The sequence below is a fragment of the Netta rufina genome, assembly GCF_964035555.1.
Source record: "Netta rufina genome assembly, chromosome: 2".
Taxonomy (NCBI): domain Eukaryota; kingdom Metazoa; phylum Chordata; class Aves; order Anseriformes; family Anatidae; genus Netta; species Netta rufina.
In genome coordinates, this window is record NC_140124.1 from 84,394,000 (window position 1) to 84,420,047 (window position 26,048).

The window sequence follows — 26,048 nt, forward strand, 5'->3', positions numbered from 1 at the left end:
TAGGCTGGGCATCGGTCAGCGGGTGGTGAGCAATTGCATTGTGCATCACTTGTTTGTACATATTATTATTACTTTCCTATTATCACCATTGTATTATTATTATTATTATTATTGTTATTATTATTTTGTTATTATTATTTTCTTGTCTTATTAAACTGTCTTTATCTCAACCCACGGGCTTCACTTTCCATTTCTCTCCCCCGTCCCAGAGAGGGAGGGGGGAGGGTGAGCGAACGGCTGCGTGGTGGTTAGCTGCCGGCTGGGTTAAACCACAACAGTCTTTTTTGGCACCCAACGTGGGGCTCGAAAGGTTGAGATAACGGCAGATCTGACCAGAGTGTGTTAAACTAAAATTGGTGTAAGTATTAGACCTGCTTAATAGTCACTTGTCATAATGCTGATTGCTTTAATCTCAACTCTGCTGCACCTGTTTTCCAAATTGAGTATTATAGTACATTATTTTCCGTATTTGCTCTCTGTCATGTTGTTTATCCTCTCCGGGCCCTGGTTTCAGATCATTATGGTACTGAGTGTTGTAGCAATGGCTTATGAGACGATGAGATATCTGGTCATGACTCTAACTTGGTATTTGTACTCAGTAACATCGTCGACTCTGTATTTTGGAAACTGTATCTTGGAAACTATTAGCAATTATACCTATTGTTTTTCTCCATTAGGGAGTCAATCTGTGGAGGGGAAAGGGGAAGATATTTTTTCTTACTTGATCACTCTCCCTTTCTCCTTCACCACCCCTGTATCCTCCTGGATCACTATGCCTTCCTCCTTCACCACCCTCTTACCCTCCGAGCTTGCTACAATAGCTCTCCAAGATATTGAATATCCTTGGGATACTCAGACCAGCATAGTCTTGTTGTTCTGCCTCCTGAATGCACTTCAGGTTCTGCTTAAAGTTAAACAACTACTTAGGAAGCTCATCCGGAGATCTGCCCGGAGGCAGTATAGTTGTGGGTGGCAGGGAGTATGGGAGGATATGGGCAGGCATCTAGAGCAGTTGGCACCCCCAGTGTTTTGGAAATTCACCCCTGAACAACTGCAAAATCCTCAAAAACTGGCAGAATGCTTGAGAAAAAGGTGTCATGATTCTGGCAGTTCCAAAGTAACACAAATCATTGTAACATGCTGGGGCCTGGCTCACGCCTATCGAGCTGCCATTGATACTGCTATCAACTTAGTGACAGACCCTGCAGCCACTCCAGTCCCAGCTCCTGCAGCCGCTCCAGTTCCAGCTCATAGTATCTAGTGGAATTACTAACTAAGTTCCTAGGCTCCTTTTCAATAGGTACCCTCATCTAAGGAGCTCTCTAAGAGGTCACAGGTAGTGAACTTGTTTTAAAATTGTTGTTCCATTGGTGCCTATTTCTTTTTGTCTTTAATAATTTGTCAATGTAAACTTGTTCTGACATTTAATAGTTGTTTAATTTCATCCATATAATTTACAAAATGTTTGCATTGCATCAGATGCATGTTGTGATCTGGTAGGTGAATGGTGGGACCTATAGATTTTGATGGTACTCCTCAGAAGAAATATACTGTCTTTTGATCCATTTGTCTAATAAGAAAATTGACAATTCTTTGTTTGTTTGTTTCTTATGTGTAGTCTGTTTCCTTTGATGTGAATCAGTCTACATGGAATTTGCTTCTTCTGATAGGTTTAGCAGTGCAGGGCATTGTGGGTAATATGCACCACAGGTAGCCAGATGAAAGATATTCTTTGTCCATTTTCCTCTCATAAATCATATTATACACAAAATGTACAGTGGTTTGCTTATTTATATGCCACTAGATTTTACCAAGAAATTATTCACTGGTTTGTTTTTTAATTTGAAGTTTATCAGAATTCCTTGTAATTAAAAGCTTTAAAATATTTAGCTATACCTTATTTGGGGATATTACTTTATAAAGGAAACTCATAGTTTTCTGCTTACTTTTTTTTACATGTCAAATAGATCTTAAAGATCGTATATGTATCTTATAGATCTAATTTGTACTAGTATATTATAGCTTCTATTAGTGTAATACGGTGTTTGCATAAACGCAGAATAAAACACTTTCACTTTGAGATTAGCATTAAAAGTTTATTGGTGATCACTGCCATTGGAAACAATGGAAAAATATATTTATTATTATTATTGATTGACTTTTCTTTGTATGCTTTGAGCTTATTTTTTTTAAGTCATGTCTAATGATTGTAATCACTATGACCATTTTCTTTCAGGAATATCAGCCTTGTAACACCAATGCCTGTCCAGAGTTAAAAAAGACAACTCCTTGGACACCTTGGACTCCAGTCAATATTTCAGACAATGGTGGCCACTATGAACAACGATTCCGATATACCTGCAAAGCACGCTTGCCTGACCCAAATTTGCTAGAGGTGGGAAGGCAAAGGATTGAAATGCGTTATTGTTCCAGTGATGGCACTAGTGGGTGCTCGACAGATGGTAAGCAAAGATAGCATGGCTGCACAATGCCTTATGCTACTGAAGTGTCAGCAGTTCCATTTTCATCATATAGAAGTTTTTGCTGGCTGGTGTTTTGCGTAACAGAATTGATAATGAAAAGGAGGACATAGTGATCACAGTGGGGAATCTAGCTTATATTTCTTCCAGATGTAGCTTCATCATTCAAACTAATCAGGTTTCTTTTACTGCTAGCTATGAGATTTACCAGTTTGTTTAGTATTTTGCAGCAATCTGTCGGCAATTACAGGGCATCCTAGTTATTGGAGTATTCTCTCACTTCCTTATACTGTCTTGGCATTTTTCTGTGATAGGGTTTGTGCAATATATAATGCATTTGATAAATATTTAGCTAGAATGTATAGTATTGATGCTGAGAAGAACTATTCACTCACTAATGCTGAAGTAACTTGTCAGATTCATGCAGGTGTTTAACTAAATAAGGAATTTATGAAGTGGATAATTTCAGTTATAAAAGTTTATGTTATGCTATTGCCAGCAGTTTGAGTGCTGTTTATATCTAAGATGGCAAACTGAATTCCTGCAAAACTCTTTTCAACTCTAGATGACTTTAGATTGGAACTGTTTTATTTCTGAATTTTTCTCTTTCCCTAGCAGCCACACATAGTTTTTGAATAAATGTGTGTGTGTGTGTATACATATAAGAACAGAACTTCAGACAGTCACTATACGTTTATTAATATATTTAATTAAATGTCTGTCCCTTATTACATTTTAAGTATTATATAATATAATTAGTATTTAAGTATTATAGTGGTATAAGAAAATATTGATATTTAGTTATTATAGTTTAATATATATGCACCTGCTTCCTACTTACATAGCTTTTTTTATTTTTACAACACCCAGGTCAGCTGAAAAAAAATTGCAACTAAAGGCATTTGACTTATCAAAGGCCACAAAGAAAGAACTGTTGCTGAGTCTGTGGGCTTTCCAAATTTATTTTATTTTTTTCAGACAAAAAATATTATGAAAATCAGTATTAAGAATTTCCCTGCCTTTCATCCTGTTAAAGACATTGATTCATGTGACATTTGTGACTCTAAAGAGGGCAGGATGTTAGTAAATTAAAAACAAAACAAAACATAATAATGACTGCATGAACTAATAAAACAAAGGCATGGAACTCCAGATAAAACTTAGTTGCATAATTTATGTCACATCCATTTCAGCCAATCTAGTCTCCAATTTTTATTTTCTGTGTCTGGATAGCAAGACAGGTTTTGGCATGGAACAACTTTTGCAACAAGTGATTCTATTCTCCTTTTTCATCTAAATTAAGTTTCAAACTAGCATTTAGCAAAGATTTTGGTCTACTTGGTTGATGTATGATTCTTATAGTAGACTTTTGGGTGCTGATGCTGATCTTTGCTGTCTTCCAGGAGTTTGACATTTATGAAACTTTTAAAAAGTTTCATGAGATTAAATGAGAAGGAGAACTTTATTTTTTCTACCAGATGATACAGAATTAGGAGAATTATCACAAGAACTAGAATTACATCTACAGAAGATTATAGATAGGCTGTATAGGCCTATAGATAGGCTGTATAGGCTGAGATGTCAGCCCTTAAGAATGGAATATACTCAAGCCAACTCACTACCTAAAGAGCAGGTTAGTAGGACAAAACAGATAAAGAGCCAGCTTGTCCTAGATCATATTGTTATAGGAAAATTAAGCATGGAGACACCTTCCTCAGTTCTCTCATTATGATCATAAATGCTCTTCTGGAGCTGGGGGCATAAGGTGTCCTTTTCCTACAAAACAAAGTCAGAAGTATCAGTGCCTGTGTTTTGTTAAGTATGGCCTTCAGGCAGAGTGCAAGAGACCAAGTGTGTGGAGTCAAGGGCATTCTTTGTCTGATTAGCTTGAAGATAAAACTTCAGTTCTGAACATCAGATTCCTGAATGTACTGACGTTATAGCTTATTTGCCGCATCTTGCTGCAGCTGCTGCTTTGCTTCATTTGGAAATCACCCATCGAACAATGTGTTTTTTTTCATCAAAAATCCAAAATACTGCATCATATAAGCCTCAAAAAAGAAAATTAACTCTATCACAGACAAAAACATGACAGGGAGCAACCCTGTTGCACAGTAATTGAAGTGTTCTTCAGAGAGAAGCATCGGTGCTGATTTATGTCAATATTGCTGAATATTTAAATACTTAATATTGAGCAGTCAACAAAGCAGAAACTACTATACATCTCCATTCTTCCTAGTGAGTGCCCTCATAACTCAAGGGAGGGAATAGTATTACTTGCTGATGTGATTAAACTTATTTACTGCCTATAAAGAGCAGGAGCATTTTCCTGCTCCCAGGTTAGTGTTTGGGTCAAGACACCATGCCTCTACTGCTCCTTGATTTCACGGGAAGAAAATATGTGAATAAGAGTCCTGTACTGTATCTATAGCTTTTGGAACAGAAGAAGAAACCCAAGAGAATGGGAAACTATGAATTTTGGCAGACACTTTCACTGTTTCTGGCTAAATAGCAAGGAAACATCATAACTTACTTCTACCTGACCAGATCCTGGATACTGTAAAGCATTCTTTTTGTTATCTCCATGTTGAACTGCACCAATTTGCTGGCTTTTGTAAAAATATTAGTACCAGTACAGCATGCTAGTCATACCTTATTACCAGTTTTGTTCTGCAAATATCAGTTCTCTGTTCTTTGTAGAAGAGAGCCATTAGCTAGAAATTTTCTCATTGTCTATAATCTCCCACTGTGTAACTGTAGTCATACCGCATTAAACAGAATCATGTTTCACTGTCAGACAAAAAGCAAAGCAAACTTTCTTTGGAGCGTGAGCTTAGAGGTAGAAATTCTTGCCATGAAAACACTGGACTCCTCCTGCATGTGGTAAGACTTCTGTCTAAATCAACCAAATAGTAGCATTTGCACACAGTATTCATGCTTTACAGACAGGTTTGATTAAGAGGAAAGAAATGAACCTTTTATTCTCTGCCTTTGGCTTTTCATATGGTGCTGACACAGGGGACAGGCAGGTATTCCAAATAAACCAAGAAAGATTTTGTACATATCTGCACAGCTTAATGCTGGATTGTCTATACAAAAAAAAAACAGTCTAAAAATTACATCACTGTATGCTTCATTGCGTGCTCATGAAGCATGTTAAATATTTAAGTTAAACATAATAATTTACTCTGTGCATTATTTTTTTTAATATATATAAGCACTATGAATTGTATTGAAAACATAAGCATTAAGAACAAGGGATCCATCTGAACATAAGCATATGATATAAGGGGCAGAAGTCACCTTCTGTAGGTACTACTTTCTTTCCATGGTGACTCTTGACTTTGACCTGGCCATAGTAAGGTGAAGTTGGTTTCCCAAATACCTTCAACATACCTTCGCAAAACAAATAAGAAGGCCCTTCTAATTTCAGTATTTCAGTCAAACATTTTAAAAGGGTCTTCTTTTTTTTTTTTTTTTTTTTTTTTCCTGTTGTTGGTTTTTGCTTGTTTGGTTTTGTTTTGAGAAGGAGAGAGGAAAAAGAAAATCTGAGGAAAACACACAAGTTCTTCAAAGGAGAAAAACATATTTGGAAACCTGAGCTTAAATTCCCAGTTGTGATTGCTTACTCTATGCCAGACTTAATAAAATTATTATTTCTGAAGGCAGGTTGTAATTCTCTCTTAATGACTGTTTGTTTGTTTGTTTTTTTGGCTGCAGTGTCTTCTATATTACTTAAATCCTAGTGTTACCTGTCTATACTACATTTAGAATTTAGAATAAAACAGGTGCTGATAATCTACAGTGTCCTGTAGTCAGGAGGAGTACATGTTGAGATGTTATCTCTTACACTCCTTTAGCAAAACTAAGCCATGGTGTTTTGTGTTAAGAACAAAAACAACCGTGAAAGTTAGAACTGAAATTAAAATCAAATTCAAGTTTGACTGACAAACAAAAACTCTTTAATGGAACTTTAGGATCAAATATTTAAACACAGAGAAAAACAGGCGCAAAAAATAAAATTCTGTGATTCTGTGATTCTGTGATTCTCATGGTGTGACATAAATATCCTTCCTCTGCACACTGTTTTCTTTTAAAATGTTACCCTTGCATTGCATTAGTGTTTTTCCTTGCATTTTACCATTCATTTTTACTATGGAAGATTTCAAGGTTTATAAGGTTTCTATCAGTTATATAGGTGTGAAGTTATAAAAGATTTATGCTTCAATGATGTTTTCAGATACTAGCAGAATATCTTCAGAAAACCACAACATTGAAACAATCTTTGCTTATCTGTTACCTGCTGCACTTTAAGCAACATTTCATGCTGTCTTTAGAAATTATTCAGGATACTTGAATTTTTGCTCCAGATTATTATTTTTTTTCTCATAGTTACTAACCTAGCCTGCTTGGCTAGTTGAGCTTTTATTGTTACATTCAAACAGGAGGCATAAATCTGCCTTGAAACTAAGGCATAAAGCAGTTGAGTAATATAGTTAATCAGGTATCTCTGGGGAGACCAGAATTGAGCCCAGCACTCCAGAGTAGAGAGGAAGGACCACCTCCTTTGACCTGGCAATGCTCGTTCTAATGCAGCTCTAGTTATGTTGTTACGCTTTGCCACAAGGATGCATTGTTGGCTTGTGGTCAGCTGCACCCCCAGGGCCTTCTCCACAGAGCTGCTTTCCAACTGGTCAGCCTCAGTGTTTACTGATGCATTGGGTTTCTCCTCCCCAGATGCAATACTTTCATCTCTTCTAGCTGAACTTCATGAGATTCCTCTCTGACCAGTGGTGGTGCAGTGCAATCATCCAGCATATCAGTCACTCCTCCCAGTTTTATATCATTAGTGAAACTGCTGATGGCGCATTCTGCCCCATCGTCTAGGTCTTTAATGAAGACGTTAATCAGGACTGGACCTGGTATTGACACCTGGCATATACCACCAGTGATTTGCCTCCAACTGAACTTTGTGTCACCGATCACAAACCTCTGAGCCTGGCCATTTAGCCAACTTAAGAAGCCTATACTTTGTGGGCTCGTCTATGAGGGTGTTATGGAGGAAAGTGTGAAAACCCTTATTTAAGTTAATTAATATACATTCTTTTCCCCTCATCCATGAACCTGGTAAACTCATTGTAGAAGGCTACAAAGTTGGTCAAGTAATATATAGTTTAATATTTCCAGAATGTAAAAAGATCTTGTTATTTTTAATATCATTAGTGTCATAATGTTATTTTTTGTGTGCACTTTCTGGTGAAAGAAGAAGTTCTAAAAGCCCCTCTATGAGCACTATGTAAATTACGGCAAAACTGTGGAAAGATGGTTCCCTGTAATAAATATTCTAATGCCTTTTAAAGAAGAAAACACATGGGAACACTTGTGGCAGACCAAACTACATGCTGAAAAGATTTGTTAGAATATTCTTGTGTTTCAGAGCTAAACTACCTCAGAATTTTCCCTTAGATGATTTCCCTCCTCATCTCCCAATTTAAATTGCAAGAAGTATAATATCATAATGACAAATAAGGTCACACAGTTTCCTAGGACTAAAAAATATACATTTATCCTGAAGAAATGTCTCCAGAATATGCTAGTAGTGGTATTAAGTGATGCATGCTGAAGTGTTTTATGAGGAAAATGACTGGCAATCTAGTCTGATTAAGAACGCTTTTCCCATGTCTGCACTGCTGTTAATTTAATAAAAAAAAAAAAAAAAAAAGAAGAAGAAAAAAAAACATCCTTGTTTGAAATCCTGGTATTGGAAAAATACTATTCTTTTGGTCTCACAGGTCCCTGTGGGCTTAATCTTCACATTTTGATGACTAAAATGATACAAAGTTAAAAAAAAAAAAAAAAAAAAAAAAGTGAGGGGCTCTTACAGAACTAGAAGGTGGGCCTATATTCCTGTATTCATAATTCCTGCACTGTTTCTGTGTACTTCCTCCCATTTTGGATTTGAATCTGTGTCATGTTTCTTGAAATGCTGCTTTTAATATCTTTGTGTAAAATCTGGCTCAGCAGGAGAGAAATAGTTACCGTCTGTAATCACTGAGAGATTTTACCCATTTTTAGTCATTTTTATATTGCTGTTCTTCTGTTTCTTACTAATCACAACAGTTTCTTATTACATGTATTTCTGTGTCACTGCATCATCATTCCAACACTGCCAGTTCTTATCAAGTGTTGAATAAAAATATGCATCGTCTTTTGGGATGTTTATGGACGTACTTCTTTTTAAGCAGAATTTACAAAGGTAGAACTTAATAATGCCATAAGCACTGGCAGAAATGGGATATAATTGCCTTTATTCTGAACACCACAGAAGTGGGGCTTCTCCCATGCTGATTACCATTCAGCAGGTGTTCAGTAGGTGTTCAGTCCAGGACTCCTGCCAGGCAGTCTCTTGACTGTATTACCTGTAGCTGTTTCCAGTTCATGCCTCAGTCTGTCTCCTGTTTCTGTAGCTCCACTTGACTCTCCCATGGTGCCTGTGCTTGGGGGTAGGGCATAAAAGATTTTCTTCAAAACAAATGTGTGTTGTTGTTTTTTTTCTGCAGTTTAAGTTACAAACAATTTTCTGGTTTTCTCCACTGTTGGTGATACTGTTCATCTGTACTTAACAATACAGAAGCTCTAGCATAAGCAGGCAGCCATGTCCTCTGCTGTTTTAAGCACCATTCGTGGGACTTTCTCTCAACACAACTAATTAAAGTGCTTATAATAAAAGCAGAAGTTAGTGGTCCACTGAGCATTGAATTTCCAGTGTTGCTAGTACTGGGGAAAGTGAACAGCTTTAGCAACAGTAGGAAATCCCAGTAGTGATGCCAGAGATGCTTTTGGTGTTGGTGCTTAGAGATAATGCTACAGCTCAAGAGTGAGTCCAGTGTTCTGAGTACAGCTGATAGAGTCTCTTTCCAATCAGGACCAACCCTGTAAGTGACAAAGATAGAGCAATTAACTGCAGATATTTAGAAGGACTTCACCTGGGTTACATCTAAGCATATCGTTCATATGACGAGAAAAAGATTCTGTATTTTTCCTTTTTTGATAAATAACAGACTTCAGTTTCCATCACTGTTTAATCTAATGCTTTTTCTCAGAACTAAACTCTATTAAAAAAAAAGTTGTTTTTCCACTTCACAGATTGCTGTTTTCACTAGAAAGTTTTCTATCATGTGTCTCCAAAAGGCTGATTTCTGTATGTGTTTTAAAACACTTGACTCAGTGGAATAAAACTGTTTTTTAAACTGGCAAAAAAATTGCTCTTCATTAAAGGGCAGTGTCAGTAGACTTTGTTGAACTGCAGCAGTACACTGTCAAAAAAAAAAAAAAAAAAGACTATGGTTATGACAAATATAATGCATTGCTTTCCAGGAGACCCATGAACCTCTGGGTACAGTGAGTGGTAGTGGAAAATGGCTGGATAGAGAAAGTGGGCAGATCCTGCCTATAGGACCAGAGTGGCTTGATGAATGGTCACAAGCAGCTCAGTCTTGTCTTCTGTGCCAGCTTCTTGCTCTAAAACAGTGACAATAATTCCCAAGAGACGGATCCAGATCTTCACTGATCTTCACTGTGCAAGTGATTATGAGATTTCTATTATGGAAGAAATTCCTGAGATAAATCTAAGGTTTGGCTTGTTAGGGTCTTTCCCTCCTGCTCATATTTACTATTAGAAGCCTAGGAGTAAATCTGAGGAGGAAAAGTTTGTTTGAGGATGTGATGTTGATTTAATTCTGTATTTTTTTTTTCAACCTTTATTTTATTAGGATTATCAGGGGATTTCTTGCGTGCTGGACGGTACTCTGCTCACACCATCAATGGTGCCTGGTCACCATGGTCTCCATGGTCTCAGTGCAGTCGTGACTGCAGTAGAGGTATACGGAATCGCAAACGAGTCTGCAGCAATCCTGAGCCGAAGTATGGTGGTCTTCCTTGCCTTGGTCCATCTCTAGAGTACCAAGAATGCAACATTTTGCCTTGTCCAGGTAAGAATCAACTGAAACAAGTGAAGTATGTGAACATAATATAACTCATCTTCATGGCATGTTTTTATTTGTTTGTTTTATGTGGTTGTGTTGGGTTTTATTTTTTATTTTTTTTTTTAAAGTAAATTACAGCTCAAATAATTGTTCTACCAGCTGTTTTCATTTCCAAGGAAACAAATTAGCTCAGCCCAGTTGAGCTTGCCAAAAGTCTACACAGATATTTCATTGATTATGTTCTATTGCAAGATACATATTTATGATAACTGCCTATAGCAGAGAAGCCCATTGTAGTTTATGTTGCAGAAATATCTTTAAGGTGAGTACTCATCTCAGACATGAATGTTTAAGGGATAAATACCACATGGAAATCCCTTTTTTTTGTTACCTTTTCAAGAGATCATGTTTCTGATCTCTTGAAGAGAGAATTTCTTTCTTTGAAGAGAGAATTTCTTTTCTCTTGAAGAGAGAAAAGAGAAATTTTCTTTCTTTCTCAGTAATGTGTTCATACCCAGTAAAATTGTGACAGCCAGTTACACTGAAGTGGATTTGGGTAAGATTTCCAAGTGATGTCAATAAGTTTATCATCAACAGTATTAAAAGCTATGTCATCTTTCACTTTTGAGTAAAAATACAGCTTTAATAAATAATCTCATAAGAGAAAAAATACCTTATGAGAAACCTGCCCTCGTCTTTATTTAAAGTAAAAGTATAACTTTCATTACAGTGATTGATAGAATTAAATCTGCTACCTTTTGAGTGTAGAGCTTCTAGCAAATAAAATTCATGACTGATCACCAAAATTGATGGTATATCAAGTAGGCCTTAGATTATTCTTGGAAGCTTGAGCTCAGTTGTTTTATGATTCTATAAGAAGGATTGCAAGTAGAATATATGTTTTCAGGAAACTACTCTGGGTTATAAATCATTTTTGTATCTTAGAGATTTAGGAAGAAAAAACATCTTAGTTCTAGTCACCTCTCACCCTTCATAAAACAGACATCCAAATTCAATGGCTTTTGAGCTTTGCAGAAGGCTTTGTGGAAAAAGAAAGTGGAAGAATGTAGTTGAGAACAGATGAAGAAAAGAAAGTGAAATTGGAATAGGAGAATAGAATTCAAGGTACATTAAGTAATAAAAGAAGGATAATTTTTGAGAGTCTCAGTTCTTCCCAGTATCAATAAGTAAATGTAGAAATACGCTTTCCTACATCTCTAATTATATTAATTATGTATAACCATGCTGCATGTTTTATTATAGAGTACTTGGAGCTATTGACATTCAAATGTGAACCTGAAGGAATACTATAGTAATATACATACACATACATGCACATAAATACATATATATATTTGTGTGTTTGTGTATATGATTACAAGTTAAAACTGCATTCTGTAAACACACATACGATTTTTTTAGTATGAACATTTTGTCCAATCGCATAACATTCCTTATGCTTGGTGAGATTCAGGCAGCTGTTGTCCATTCTCTGCATGAGAAACTAAGCAGTAGATCTGTCCAGAAGACAGGACTTCCCTTTCAGCAGTATGTAGTTTCTTGAAAAACATATTTCCTTCTTGAATTAAACCTAAATAATGTGCTTTGGCAAATATTCCACAAAACTTCAGTTCTATGACCATTATGGCTGCTCAGTGACCATGAACTTCTATGTATTTTTATGCCTAAAGGGAACAGCAGTATTGCTTGGCAACTCTAGGTCAGGGGCAGCCTCTGTCTCTCCTGCTGGTGGGGCAGATCCAAAAGGAATTTCTGTTACAGTTCCCTGCTTCATTCTGGGCAAAAGCCCACTGAAGCCAGCAAAGTTCTGAAGGAGGCACTTGGGCACAACAAGCTAGCACTTTCTGGTGAAATTCTCTTGCAGTATTCAAGGAGGAGGAAAGTAGGTTTCACTGTTCAATTAGCAGCAGCAGACTTGGCAGATCCCATAGCAAGGGCCCAGGGGAGAGCAGCCAGCAAAAGAAACCATGGTTAGATCAGTTTTCAGTCTTCTCATTAACCTTTGCACTATGCAAGTAGTTTTTATTTCCTGGGTGCTTGTATTCAGGACAGGTATATATAGTCATTTTTACCCACGCTATCTAAGTGAGTTTCTGAAATGTCCCTTTAGGCTTTGATCATACAGCCCTTGCAGATGTTAATGAGAAAGGTTGGTGTAGGTGTAGATGGTATTACTTCCTCATTTATAGTAGGCTATAAACAGAGGTGCAGGAACTGAGCAGAAATAGATACGTCAGGCCCTTCTTGCCACTGTGGGTGCAGAGGAGAAAAAAAAAAGGGGGGGGGGGGACACTCTGCAGTGTTCATTCTTGCCTGTATAAGAAAATGGAAGTGCAGACAGAAAGGAAAAGGAATATGAGGGAATTGTGTTCTGACCTCAACACTAATGTGCTGTCTGTAGTACTAGAAATAACAAATGTAATGAAGAATTTGATGTTTTTTAAGGTTTACCTGAGCTTCCTCAGGGTAAGGACTGCTTCACATGTTCCCTGCAGGCACAGATCTATTTACTTATAGTTCAGTCATTAACCTTTCAGAAATATTCAGATATATACACTAAGGAGCGGGATGGTAGCCATAAAGAAGCATTCCTGTTAACTCTGGCTTAGGTTCTGCTTTGCTACCCATTTTGCATGTTGCAGACAGGATCAAACCCTTACTATATACTATATACTCGAGTACTGTGTTCAGTTTTGGGCCCCTCGCTACAAGAAGGACATGGAAGTGCTTGAGCAGGTCCAGAGAAGGGTGACGAATCCGGTGAGGGGCCTGGAGAACAAGTCCTACGAGGAGCGGCTGAGGGAGCTGGGCTTGTTCAGCCTAGAGAAGAGGAGGCTCAGGGGTGATTTTATTGCTCTCTATAGGTACCTCAAGGGAGGCTGTAGCGAGGTGGGGGTTGGTCTGTTCTCCCATGTGCCTGGTGACAGGACGAGGGGGAATGGGCTTAAGTTGCGCCAGGGGAGTTTTAGGTTGGATCTTAGGAAGAACTTCTTTACTGAAAGGGTTGTTAGGCATTGGAACAGGCTGCCCAGGGAAGTGGTTGAGTCACCATCCCTGGAAGTCTTTAGAAGACGTTTAGATGTAGAGCTTAGGGATATGGTTTAGTGGGGACTGTTAGTGTTAGGTCAGAGGTTGGACTCGATGATCTTGAGGTCTCTTCCAACCTAGAAATTCTGTAATTCTGTGATTCTGTGATATATAAACTAGTGAAAAAAAAAAAAAGTGATTGAGAAAAATACTGAACAGTGCCTAAGTCTTGCTGAAAGTTAATAGACTTCATGCATCTAAGTCATTTAAATTGGGCTTCATGGCATCCTGGAAGATACTGTGCCCTGAAGTACTGACACAATGAAAAAGTCCATGGAGTAACCATCAAATGTAGAAGGCTCTTTAGTCTCATTGAATATCTTTCAGCATAATTTTAAATATACTTATGAATAGCCAGTAATTTATTATTAAATGTACTGCAGGTTCCCATAACTTTAAGAAAAATTACTGAAGCCAATTTGAACCTGTCTTCAGCAGTTACTCCTAAATCATTCTTGAGGGGAGAGAGAAACTACTTCAAAGTTTTTCCCACAGCTTGTAGCAAAGTAAATAGTCCACTGAAGTGTGGATTGATAGGATATAGTGGACATATTAATTTTTGTTCATAGTACTCAACAGCTGAATATATAATAGCAAGTTGACCGGTACCAGAAATTAATTGTACCCAGACCCAGAAATATGATTTGTCTACATTGTACAAGTTTTAGAATGATCCCTCACACAATTTTGGCTTCAACTCTCAAGCAGTCTCTCAAATAATCTGCAGAAATAATCTAGGATTTTAGTGTAGGATAGGACCTATTCATAGTACTCAATTTCCATGCAGCCAAACTGTTTTAAGGAGCAAGAGAATTTGCACTGCTGTCTTGAGCTAACAAATTATGTTTTGGCCCTGTGCCTCATCTCCTTTTTTATGTCTCAGAGATGTGGTGAATAGAGTCAAGCTGGCAAGCATTGAAGAGTCCCAATAACTATAGAAAGAATCTGTGAATACATTTCTGTTTTCTTTCAGTTACTGATATGTGGTCAATATAAAAATAAAGGAAACTATAGTCAAGCATATCAAGATTTTTTTGTTCTTGGGAGCTTGTGAGATATTTACATAACAAAAAAGAAATAGATTAAGAAAAACATTGTTTGAATGCTAAATTCTGCAGATTTACAAAAATTCACATTTTTTACAAAAATTCACAATTTACTAACTGAAAGATATGCATCTGGAAATAAACAAACATAAGGAATTCACAACATTACAGATCTCCAGTTATTACTGTAGGGAAAGACATTTTTTTCTTCATTTTCATTTTACTTTGTTTCCTGTTGCTTTCTCTGTTATTCTTTTACACAAAGAGATGCTTCACCAGAGTGCCTTTAATGCTTTAAGCATAGCTGTCTGAATACCATTTTAACTCATTGAGGAAGTTTCTATCCCATCTTTTACTTAGAGCATACTGGTGGATCAGAGGTGGAAACAGACGGTTGCTGTTTGTGATTTGAAATTCTGCTACCTCATGCCAATGTTTTGAGATTTCACCAGTTTCCAGTTTCAGTTTTTTGTCATAGTAGGTTTAGTTTGTTTTATTTGATGTTTTGCTTGAGAAAATCTGAATGAATTAACTGCAGGCCTTCATCAGTAAATGTGCTAACAGCAGTTTCAGATATACAAAACTCCCTGAAATACCATTTCTGGAGTTTATGCATCCCCTAAAGCAAATTATTGCTTGCTGCTTTTTTCTTCATTATTGCTTTTATTATTTTTTTCTTTCTTATTCTTATTTTTTTCCTTGCAGTCATAGTTGGCCACAAAGCAACAGGAGCATATTTAAAGGAATGGTCAAAATTATCCTGCAGTCAATAACTCTTGTCTCTGAGGCTGCTGAAGTCCATCTCTTCATAGACATTGTTCTCTCTAGGCTTCTTCTGTTGCCAGTGAAGAGAGAGCTGAGCTGCCTTTTGGAAGTATCTATTGCTCTTCTAATTTAAGGGTCTCAGCTACAGACTTAAATCCAATTTGATCCTTAGGTTTTGTTGTTGTGCTCTTCCTAGAAGCGTTAGTTTCCTCTCTGTGTTTCTGCACTACACTAAATTGACTGTTTGTTTCATCTAGCACTGCTTTTATGAATAAAAGGTGAACGTAACATCACAGAAACAAGACTTTGCCTTTTCAAGCTTTGATGTAAAAACTTCTTTCCCACAGTAAAACATATGCAGCCATACCCTTTAGAACTAGGAAAAAGCATTAGACTATGTGATGTGGAATGGGATGATCCCTGTGTGCCTGGATGGGAGCAGTATGCTCTTAGGTCTGTAAACTGCTCAACAGACAGTGCCCCCAGATTTAACTCAGCTACTGTGAAACACACCAGCTGCATCTCAGTGGATGTAAGAGACTAGTGCCCCTCAGTTTATATTCCATCATGCCATCCATATTCTATCATTCCATCAATTGAAAAGACTGAAATTTCTCAGCATTATTTATTCTCTTTTGCTACACTTTCAAAAAGATGAACATGAAAAGTTACAAACCTAATGTTATAGACCAAAAAAAAAAAAAAAAAAAAAAGACAACAACAACAAAAATTAAGAATAATTTTATTGGATATTTAAATTTAAAATGAGACCAGACAGTATATGAAAAAGCCTGCAATCCTGTCTCTGTCCTCATGAAAGCAGGTAAGGCCAGTGGGCCCACACTTCTTTCCTCTTTCTTATAACATCCATGTGCAGAGCAGGATATCCAGTTTACTAGTCTCTTGGAAAATGTCCATCAGTGTGCATTTTTCATCATGTCCCCAGGAGATCACATTTCTATGTACTGTTTCTCCTTAGAACATCATTTACTCCATGGCTTTTTTTTCATTATCGTAAGGAAATATGTATTAACTGTGACATAGTCAGTAGGCAAAATTTTTTTTGCTTACTACAAAAGAGAAAAACGTTGTTTGAGATCACCCCACTAGCTGAATAGGCCTCCTTCCAAAAGGGACCATCCTCAGTAGTTGTCAGGAAACGTAAAGACTCTTTGTATCTTTCGTTGTGGAACTTCTTTAACTACTTTATTTTGTCCAACAGGTCTACAAAAGTGTTATGTAAAGAAACTGTAGTGACTGGTACTTTCATTGCAACTTCATATTTTTCTTTCTATAAGAAGCAGAAATAATAATAAGGACTCCATGACAAAAGGAAAAAACAAACTAACAAAAACAACAACAACACATATACACACACACACACAAAACAGATGGTCCTGTGTTGCCAAGCAACTTTAAAGAAAATTGAAAGAAACCACAGAGCTCTATTTATGTCTTGTAAAAACTGAAGCACTAAACATCCACTTCTTTGATATTATTAAACCATGATGATGTTTTATCATCCTCTGTTGCTGAGAAGGAAAATTTCTGGGGGCAAACAAAAGAAGTAGTTACATGATATGTATGATAGTCCATGAAAGGCCTAGAAATTTAGGATGGCAGAATGTGTAAAGAGTTGCTAAGAAAAACAATTATAATTGCACCATCCAGCTCACGTATGATCAGGTTTAACATTCTTTATTATATTGTTTGTCTTTTCTTATGTCCACTTTTCCCTTTGCATCTGAAGGTTTATGGTATAGTCATGACCACCATGGTTGTGGAGCATGGTTACGTTCTCAGATATCACGTCACTCTTTGTTATTGGTCACCTATGGATAGACAGCAGATGGCAGTTTCAAATGCATGCACATTGGTAATTTTCACTATAATCCATTACAAAATATGTAGAAAATGTTTGGGACTGTGCCTCTGTTATGCTAAACAAGGCACAGGGAATGTTTGCAGACAATTTATCATCAGTCTGTGCAATCTTGGGCTGTCACTCGATTTCGTGAAGATCTATGTACAGCGGCGGAAATCCATCTGATTATACGTTTGAGCTAGTAAAGGATTTATTTTAAATTAAAAAAAAAAAAGTATCTGGGAAGGTAAAGGCTCGATATCTCATGAAATGAATAGCTGGGTAACAGCTTCTGCTTTTATTTGATAACATTTAAAAAAATAAGGGCAAGTTCTGAATAAAAGATATCATGTCTTTTCTTGAAATTGTTATAAAATTACACAGTATATTTTACCAGCGCTGAAGATAAATAACCAGTGGCTTTGTTAGATATGAGCTTGCATAATACTGCATTAACAGAGTTATCTCAGGCAAAAGACATATTTGTTTTCCAGTGGCTATATGAATGAGAGAACAAGTCAGGCATTCTAGTAAGATGCAGTATTTATTTATGGTAGATGGTGTAAAACTCATACATCTGTATAGCTAGATGATTTGGCTGATAAATATATCCTGGGGAAAAAAATGTAACAGCCGTTGAATTCCTTAACAATCTAAATAATTTATTTAAAATGGCATACTCAGAATATAGCACCAGATTCCCCAAGTTCTGTCTATCCAATCAGGCTATTCAGAGTCTAGATACATCACTTGCAAAAGTTTTTACAGCTGCTCTTAGCAAGGAAGTGTCAGCTCTCTTCTTTCTTGATTGATAGGATAATATTATAAAAATACAGAGAATAAAATGATATGTATTCAACAATTCTGTTTACGGGATTAGTTAACTAACAGCCTTAGGTATGCACTAGTGAATTACCTGTTTGATTAGCACATGAGAACTTGAGGGTATGCTGTATCTGAAATTACTTTCATAAATGCACATACACATTTTAATATGAAAATAATCACATTCAAATAGCTTGTTTTCTCACTATTGCAGTATTTGCATGGAAATCATTCTACCTGACTCACAAGGTGTATTTGCGATATACAATGCTACAATAACAAAATAACAAAATGAGCCATTTTTTAATGTTTTACAATATGTCTATCTAAGAGAGAATTTAAATGCAAATACTACATAAATATTTTAATTTAAGGGCTGTTTGTTTGTTTGTTTAGATTTGGAACCTCTTTTTCTTTTGCAAGAGACAATGAGGAAATAGCTTTTCAATAAACCTGTGGAAATGGTTTTACCCCTTGAAAGGCAATTTGATTAATCAAATGGAAAGGATCTAAATGAGTCATTGTGAAATGCTGTATGAATGTTTTGGAGACAAAAGTGCAATCTTTCAAACATAAAGTCAAGTCTTACAAGGAATGTCTCAAATGAGTGCACCACAAAAATTGTGTATAGAAAATGTGTACTTTATATTTTTAAAAGAAATATATAGTAAGTTTCTCTCTTGTGTGGTAAAATGTTCACTTCTCCTCTAAGGGATGGGAGCTAAAAAAGACAAATGCTATGCTCAGTTCAGGACCCTGTAGTACTTCACTGATAAGTTGCCATTATTACATACAGGTTCTCTTCTATGACTGTCAGTTAAATTACACACACTGTATTTTTTTCAATCAGGTGCAGACATGGCAAATCGCTTCTTTACTTAAGTAATAAGGCAAGTGAAAACACTTCAAATAAAGGTTTCAAAATAACACCTTTTTTTTTTTTTTGTAGGATATTAATATTTTGATATTTATTTATTTATGTGGAAAAATTGAAAGAGAAATTAAGAAAATACTAAGATTATTTGCAGAGGAAATGCTGTACCAAGGAAAAGTATGTCTGACTTTGTCATGTGTCTGTCTCTGGCAAATGGGCTGCAACATGGCCATAAATTCTATAAATATGTCCTGGAGTAGTAGCTTTAAGGACTGAGGTTACAAAGGATGCAGTTTGGGACAGGCAATCAGGTGAACTTTCTTTAAAAGCATGTCCAGTGACCACATTTTGAAAGCCATCTGAGAAGTCTCCTGGGAAATCCCACCTGCTTTTCAGAGGAATCCTGTGAAAACTCAGCCCATAAATGGAAGAGTTTGACATATACTGATGGTACTAAATATAATATACTAAATTAGATCCACAAAACATGAGAAAATATGGGCTGGATTATGTCACGTCACACATCAACTTGGAACTATAAGATATTTTGTGTCTTTTCAGTGGATGGAGGCTGGTCTTGTTGGTCATCTTGGTCAAAGTGCTCAGCAACTTGTGGCGGAGGGCATTACATGAGAACCCGCTCCTGCACAAATCCAGCGCCAGCATACGGAGGAGATATCTGCCTTGGACTGCACACTGAAGAAGCCCTCTGCAACACACAGCAGTGTCCAGGTACAGCAAATCAGCCCATGCAGCTTTATTCTTTGTGTTCCACGGAGTAAGGCATTTTCAGATGGGCAATGTAATGCTCCTTGATCTATTATTTAGGAGCACATCATTTCTCTCCTTTATTAAGTGCACAATCAGCTCTTACATGCTACAGTAAATCAAATAACAGTAGAATATGACCTACAGGAGACCACCTCCTCCTGTCTCTGTTTGAAAAATATACTAGAATTACCATTTAAGTTACTGGTACAGGTTCTGGTTCTAGATAAACTAAAGGTGTGTAATATTTGAAGTGGTTCAAGCAAAAGGTTGAGAGATTTCTAATAAGAAACCCACAAAGACAAATCAAAACAAAAATGCTTTTGTTTTAACAATAAATGTTCATGGCAATCAAATTGCTGAGGTTGCATATTCAACAGCATGCATATCACAAGGTCCTTCAAATAGCTAAGGCCTTACATCAACCTTTGTTTAAGCCCTGTTTTCATATAAAACAAAGAGCAAGCCTTAATGTTCTTTGTAAAATACATACTTCAACTTTGAATGTTAAGGAGCAGAGACTGTCTTTTTAAATAACTGCAAACTATTTACTAAAGGAGTTTCAGCACTCCTGCTAGTTTTATGGTGTTATGGATCATGACTTTTTCTGTAAATTTGACTCTGTCTTTTGAACCATGTTAAAGGAACCTGAATTCTTAATGAAATTTATGTCAGAAATAGAGAGTAAAAATGCACACACATTTGCACACAAAACATAAAATCATGAGTGAAAAGGCAGTGGGAGAGATTGTTTTCAGTTATTGCTGATTAATGGATAGGCAACAGTCAAAGGAAATAGCTTTAAGCAGCTCCAAATATACAGCATTTGCTTCAATGACAGCTCCTAGACTTCATGGCAAAAATTTTCTGCCCTGATGATGAAGTTGTGCATGTGAAGGCACAAGTTCCATTAATGGATCCTATTACTTGTCTGGAACAACACTTTTAGATAATTTTCTTTTCAAGGCACTGCATGACCTGGAGCAGAACAGAATACATACTTTGTCAAAATTAAGGAAGATGCTACATTCTGTTGCTACATTCTGTGCATTAAAAAAAAAAAAAAAAAAAGAAAAAAAAAAGAACAACACAGAAATTAGTTGATGATTTGATTTTTCAAGACAAATGGTATATATTTGTATATAAAAGTTACATAACTGCCTTGAGATCCTTAAAGCATCTTTAAAAGGTCAGAATTAGCGTGTTCATTGTACTAGTGTTGTAGCTCTTTCTCTTGCATTTATTTTCTAGTGACATTTTTCTAGAAATAACATTTTTTAAGCATTTATAAATAATCTCTTTATCTTGTTTTGACCTGGTTACCTGAATTTTGGAGTAGATGGTGGGTGGAAGAGGAGGTTGGTGTCATTTTAGTTCAAGAAAGTGAAAATCATAAAGCAATAAAATTTCAGAGTGCAAATCTTTTATCTCACACTTCTGTGATGTTTTATTAATATTTCAATCTCATGGAAAATTTGCCATAGATTTTGGAAACAACCAGCTGTGAGAATAGACCTTGCCTCATGTGAGCACTGTAGATTTCACAACTTTTTTACTGTTCCTGTTTCATATTGGTATGGTACAAAAATGACCTCAGTGCTATCCACGTCAAGTTTTTTGCATCCCAGCACAGCCATTTTGTTGTGGTGAGGATCATATAGCTAGTGATTGCTGCTAGTGCAGGTCCGGAAGTACCATTGGTGGTGACATTTGCTGCTTGAGAGACATGCTTAATATAGTTATACTTGGAATCTATGAACCACCAACCAGCACAAAAATGCATGTAAAAAAATGGAAATTATTTCAAATGTTTCGTAAGTTATGAAAAGAGCAAAAATTTATTGGCATTTGAAATAGCATTTTTTGGCAAAAGAAAATGAGCAGAAAACTAAAATTTCAAGAATCATGATAACAGGGACTTTTTAAAGATGTAGAAAGTTAATTGCAAATCCAATTGAAAGTATATAGTTGTGCACTTAGAAAAAACAACTGTCTTGCAAAATACACTGTTTTGTCATCTTTCATTTTAAAAGTTGTATCATCATGGTTTTTTTTTTCTTTTAATTTATCTAAATGCAATCACATAAATATGAATGGAAGCACTGTGCTATTGATCCGTAGAGGTTTATAGGCTGCTTATCTGTAAGTGTAATCAGTTTCAAGGGTGTCTGTAATGTAATGAATAAAGCAGTGTTTTATATGTAAAGTATTTACGGCTGCTGTAAGAAGGGAAAATATATTCTGTCTTTGAAGTGCTAACTCACACATGCAAATAATGGATAAAGCAATTGAGCATTTAGAAATGATGGTGTAGTTCTGCATGGAAGAGATTTATGATTTTACAGACTGGTGGCCTGATCATTCAGAAGTACCTTCTTCACCCAGGGATCTTTTAATAACAGCTTGGACTTAACCTGGCCTCAAAGGCCAGCCAAGACTCTGCAGGAAAAAGACATGACAACTGAGTAAACGTTGCCATGTTAGAGGTGAAAAGCAGCTTCAGATTAAACACCTCTCCTGTCTACCCTCGTGACTTGCAGAGAATTCAGGAGCAAGTGGAGAGGAGACTGTGCAAGAGAAACTTAAATACTTTGAAGATAAAGAAATCAAAGGGATGAGGCAGAATAACTGAGTCTGTAGCAATGCATATAAAAGCTATGGCTTCAGCATCTCCACGATGACACATACAGTAGCACATTTGAAATGGCACATCTACCAGTCATGCATACCTTATCTCTGTGATTCTCTGAGCTCCCAGCAGCGGCACTCCTCAAAATACAGGTTTGATATCAGGATCCACAATTACAGGGATGTCCATCTCTCTCACGCTTGTACTAGTGTGCCCCCTCTCCTCTTCTGCAATTTCGTACACCAGGTATAGCAGATCCACATGGTGCTGAACCCACTGACTACCTGTGCACTCGTTCCTGCACTGCACCATGGGACTTCAATGTGTAAGGGATGTACCCTCTATTGCATATGTGGAAAGGTCCCAAAGCACATAGTGCCTTTTACAGGACATGCTGCTCAAAACGTCTCCACAGAAGACTTGTGCCTAAAGGGCTTGCTAGAACGGCAGCTTTACCCAGTCACCATGATGTAGCCCAGCACGATCCATACCCTGAGGTTACTATGTTGTCACAGGATGCAACGATGAACCTTGTCAGCCAAGAGTATGTTGGATGAAAAACTATTATTAAATAATAATAACAAAATGTCCAGAAGATGGCTCTTAGGTAAACATCCTCATTCAGATCTCGAATACATATCGCTATACCTGTCATTGCTATTTGTCAGGTACATAAACAAAATACAGTGTTGTTGTCCACCCTGAAGACTTAGGCTGAATTAGCTTCATGACAATCTCTTTCTGTCACCACTGTGGAGTCACAGAGAATCCCTCAGGCTTCTTCCTTCCATGTACAAAGGCAGTGGCAGAAGCCAAAACTGTGATACTTGGGTGACAAATTTACCATTGAACTCTACATTTTGGAGACCTTTGCCAGCTTGTCCAAACTGGCTTTTTTTTTTTTTTTTTTTATTTTTATTTTTATTGTAATGAATGAGCTGTCTGTCCTTTGATAGTGTGTACTAGCTGGAGACGAGGCTTTCTGTCATAATTCAGGAAAATGAGAAATTTCTCTCTCAGTCAGCGTACTAGAAACATTTAATTGCAGTGTCTGTGTGTGTATATCTCTCTGCCCACTATAGACAGCTGGTCGGAGTGGTCTGAGTGGTCAGAGTGTGACTCATCTGGTGTTCAGCTCCGCGTTCGTCAGTGCATTATTTTGTTTCCTGTGGGCAGCCAGTGCACGGGTAACACCACGGAGAGCCGAGCCTGTACTTTTGACTCCAACTTCATACCAGGTGAGATCAGTCTTCCCCTGAAGGATCAGTGATATCTCTCAGCATTCCAGGAATGAGGCATAATAGTGTCTCACATGGAACTGTGCAGAGACAAGACTTAAGACAGAATTTGCCTTTTTTTCACCCAAAGAGCACTGGTCTACAAGGTGGAGCTTGAGGTGCTAGACCTGGTGTCATGAAAATCTGTCTCAGGCTGTGAATTGTGGAACTGTCCTTGCTGTCACCACCTAAGACTGTGGTTATTCAGTCTCTAAGCCTTATGTAGGTCCTTCCATCTTGTTTAGTAACAGGGTGCAGGGATGAGTGCAGTTAGGAGAACTAGTTTGTTTCTCACTTTGAAGTGTTCTTGAGACTTTGGGGTTATTAGAGAAATGATCCTCTAGGTTTTGTGATTTGTGTATGCAAAACTGGGTGCAGGGGTAGTTGATCAGGAAACCATTTCATGGAGTTAATTAGAGTAATAACCACCTAGAAAGTTAAATACTGTTGGTTGTGCCTCAGGTACTAATCTCCCCTATGACCACTATGTACCTGATGGAGAATCATGTCAGGTATTATAGCATTTGTCAAAAATTATGAATGTAATTATTTATTTATTTTTTTAAATCATATCAGTCATTTAAATCCACACAACAGTATTGATGTCTACATTGCATTGCTGTTAACAGTCATCTTTCCATCTGTGTACATAACAAAGTCACCAGTCTATTCACAGGCAGATAAATTTATGATTTCAAGTGTCATTTGAAGTGTAATTATGATGGTTCAGTGCAGCAACCTTTTTTTCTGCAGCTAAGCAGTATATTATATACCATGTATGTACAATATTAAGAAGAAATCAACAAACTTAAACACTGTATTTATGGATGATGCATAGAAAATAGCAATAAATTCACAAATACTATTTTTCCTCCCAAACCAATGTGAAAAATGTCAATGTGAAAGCAAAACCCCTCACACTGTATTTTTCCTTTTTTTTTTTTTTTTTTTTTTTTTTTTCTTGGGGTTTTGAAGCAGCTCAGTCAATATTCACATTCACATTCTGTGAATCCCCCTCTTAATCCAATGTAAAGTCTACGTACTGTTTTGGAAAGTATGCAGTTTCAGACTCTGAAATGAGGAATGTTAGGTGAATAAGTAGCAGCCACCTCTTCCTTGGCCCTTCTGCTTTGTTTACCACTCCCCCTCCAATTTCTCACAACACAGGAGATGAAGTCATGGCCAGTACATTCACCATAGTGAAACTTCCTTGCTTTCTTAGGAGCTCTCAGATCACTTTCACTCTTCAAGGTCCTCATACTCAGAGTTGTCTCCCTCCCAAATTCTCTTTCCTTTTCTAATTCACCTCACTCCTTTCCCCAGCTATTATACTGGCATGTCCACCCTCACGTTGTCTCCTCCTCCCTCTGCTTACCTTAAATCTGTTTTTCCACAAAACTTAATGCATATAGAGTGATTCTGGCAGAGTGGCTCATTATCATTGCTGCCGCTGTTTTTCCAGAGTTAATCTTTACCAACATTACCTTGCAGAGCTTTCTGGCATATATATATTTTTTTCTCTGCTTGTTGTTTGGATTGTGAATTAATGGTCTTGACCAGACAGAGTACACTACCAGCCTTTAGCTATCTGTGAGAGTGCTGTTCTGTCAGGTCTGTTACTTTCTAATGTTGAAAATAGTATTGATTTAGCAGGTGAAGAAAGGTAAAAAAAAAAATGTTATCCACTTTAGCAGAAGTAGCCTGTGGTATTTTAGATATGTGGAAGTCATAGCACTTTGTTTCACATCTGACAATGTGCTACAGTATATTTCAGCAGAAACCTCCAGCTGGAGAAGAGATTAATTTTAAAGCCAGACCACTAATATAGTCTTTGCTTCTCTTCTCTTTTTCCACCAGGCCTGCTTTAGCATTTATAATCCCCTTCTCCCAGAATCACACTAAAGGACTTCCTTCACTGCTCTGAGTCTGGATACAGATTCAAACCTTAAGCCAATTTTAACAGGAAAAAAAAAATCGTGCAATTTACTTTCCATGCATTCTTGCAGCTGAAGTCTGTCTTATTAATCAGTCCTTTTCTATTATCAGATATTTTTAATATTCATATAAGAACATCAGAATGTCCATACAGGTTCAGAGCAAAAGTCAATCTTGTCCAGTTCCTGTCTGCAGCAGTACTGTAATGTCCAGGGAAGAAGAGAAACAGGACAAGTGTATATCATCCCACTTCTGCCTCCCTGTAGTTTTTCAGCCTTCAGCAACTTTCATTTCAGGAGAGTTTTTAAACCTGATGCAGTCAATCTGTTTAATGCTCTGAAATGGTTCTCTCTCCAAGTAGTTTCTTGGGTTCCTTGCATCTTCTTTGCATCTTGAATCATCAGTTTGTTGGGAGGTAGAGAGCCTACTGTCATTCCTCATGCAAAAGCCATTGCATACCAATGGCGGTCATTGCTGACCTTTTCTGAACTT

At 37.0% G+C, this 26,048-nt stretch overlaps 1 protein-coding gene across 1 annotated transcript in view; it reads left to right on the forward strand.

Annotated features, from left to right (window-relative positions):
• Positions 1-26,048, forward strand: part of SEMA5A (semaphorin 5A) — a gene marked incomplete at its 3' end in the record, with an annotated part of 236,068 nt that overhangs the window by 204,866 nt on the left and 5,154 nt on the right. Inside the window, exons 15-18 of the mRNA XM_084306898.1 lie at positions 2,237-2,462; positions 10,253-10,471; positions 19,509-19,679; positions 23,427-23,582. Coding sequence (XP_084163024.1) covers positions 2,237-2,462; positions 10,253-10,471; positions 19,509-19,679; positions 23,427-23,582 — 772 coding nt within the window. The remainder of the gene's footprint in view (positions 1-2,236; positions 2,463-10,252; positions 10,472-19,508; positions 19,680-23,426; positions 23,583-26,048) is intronic.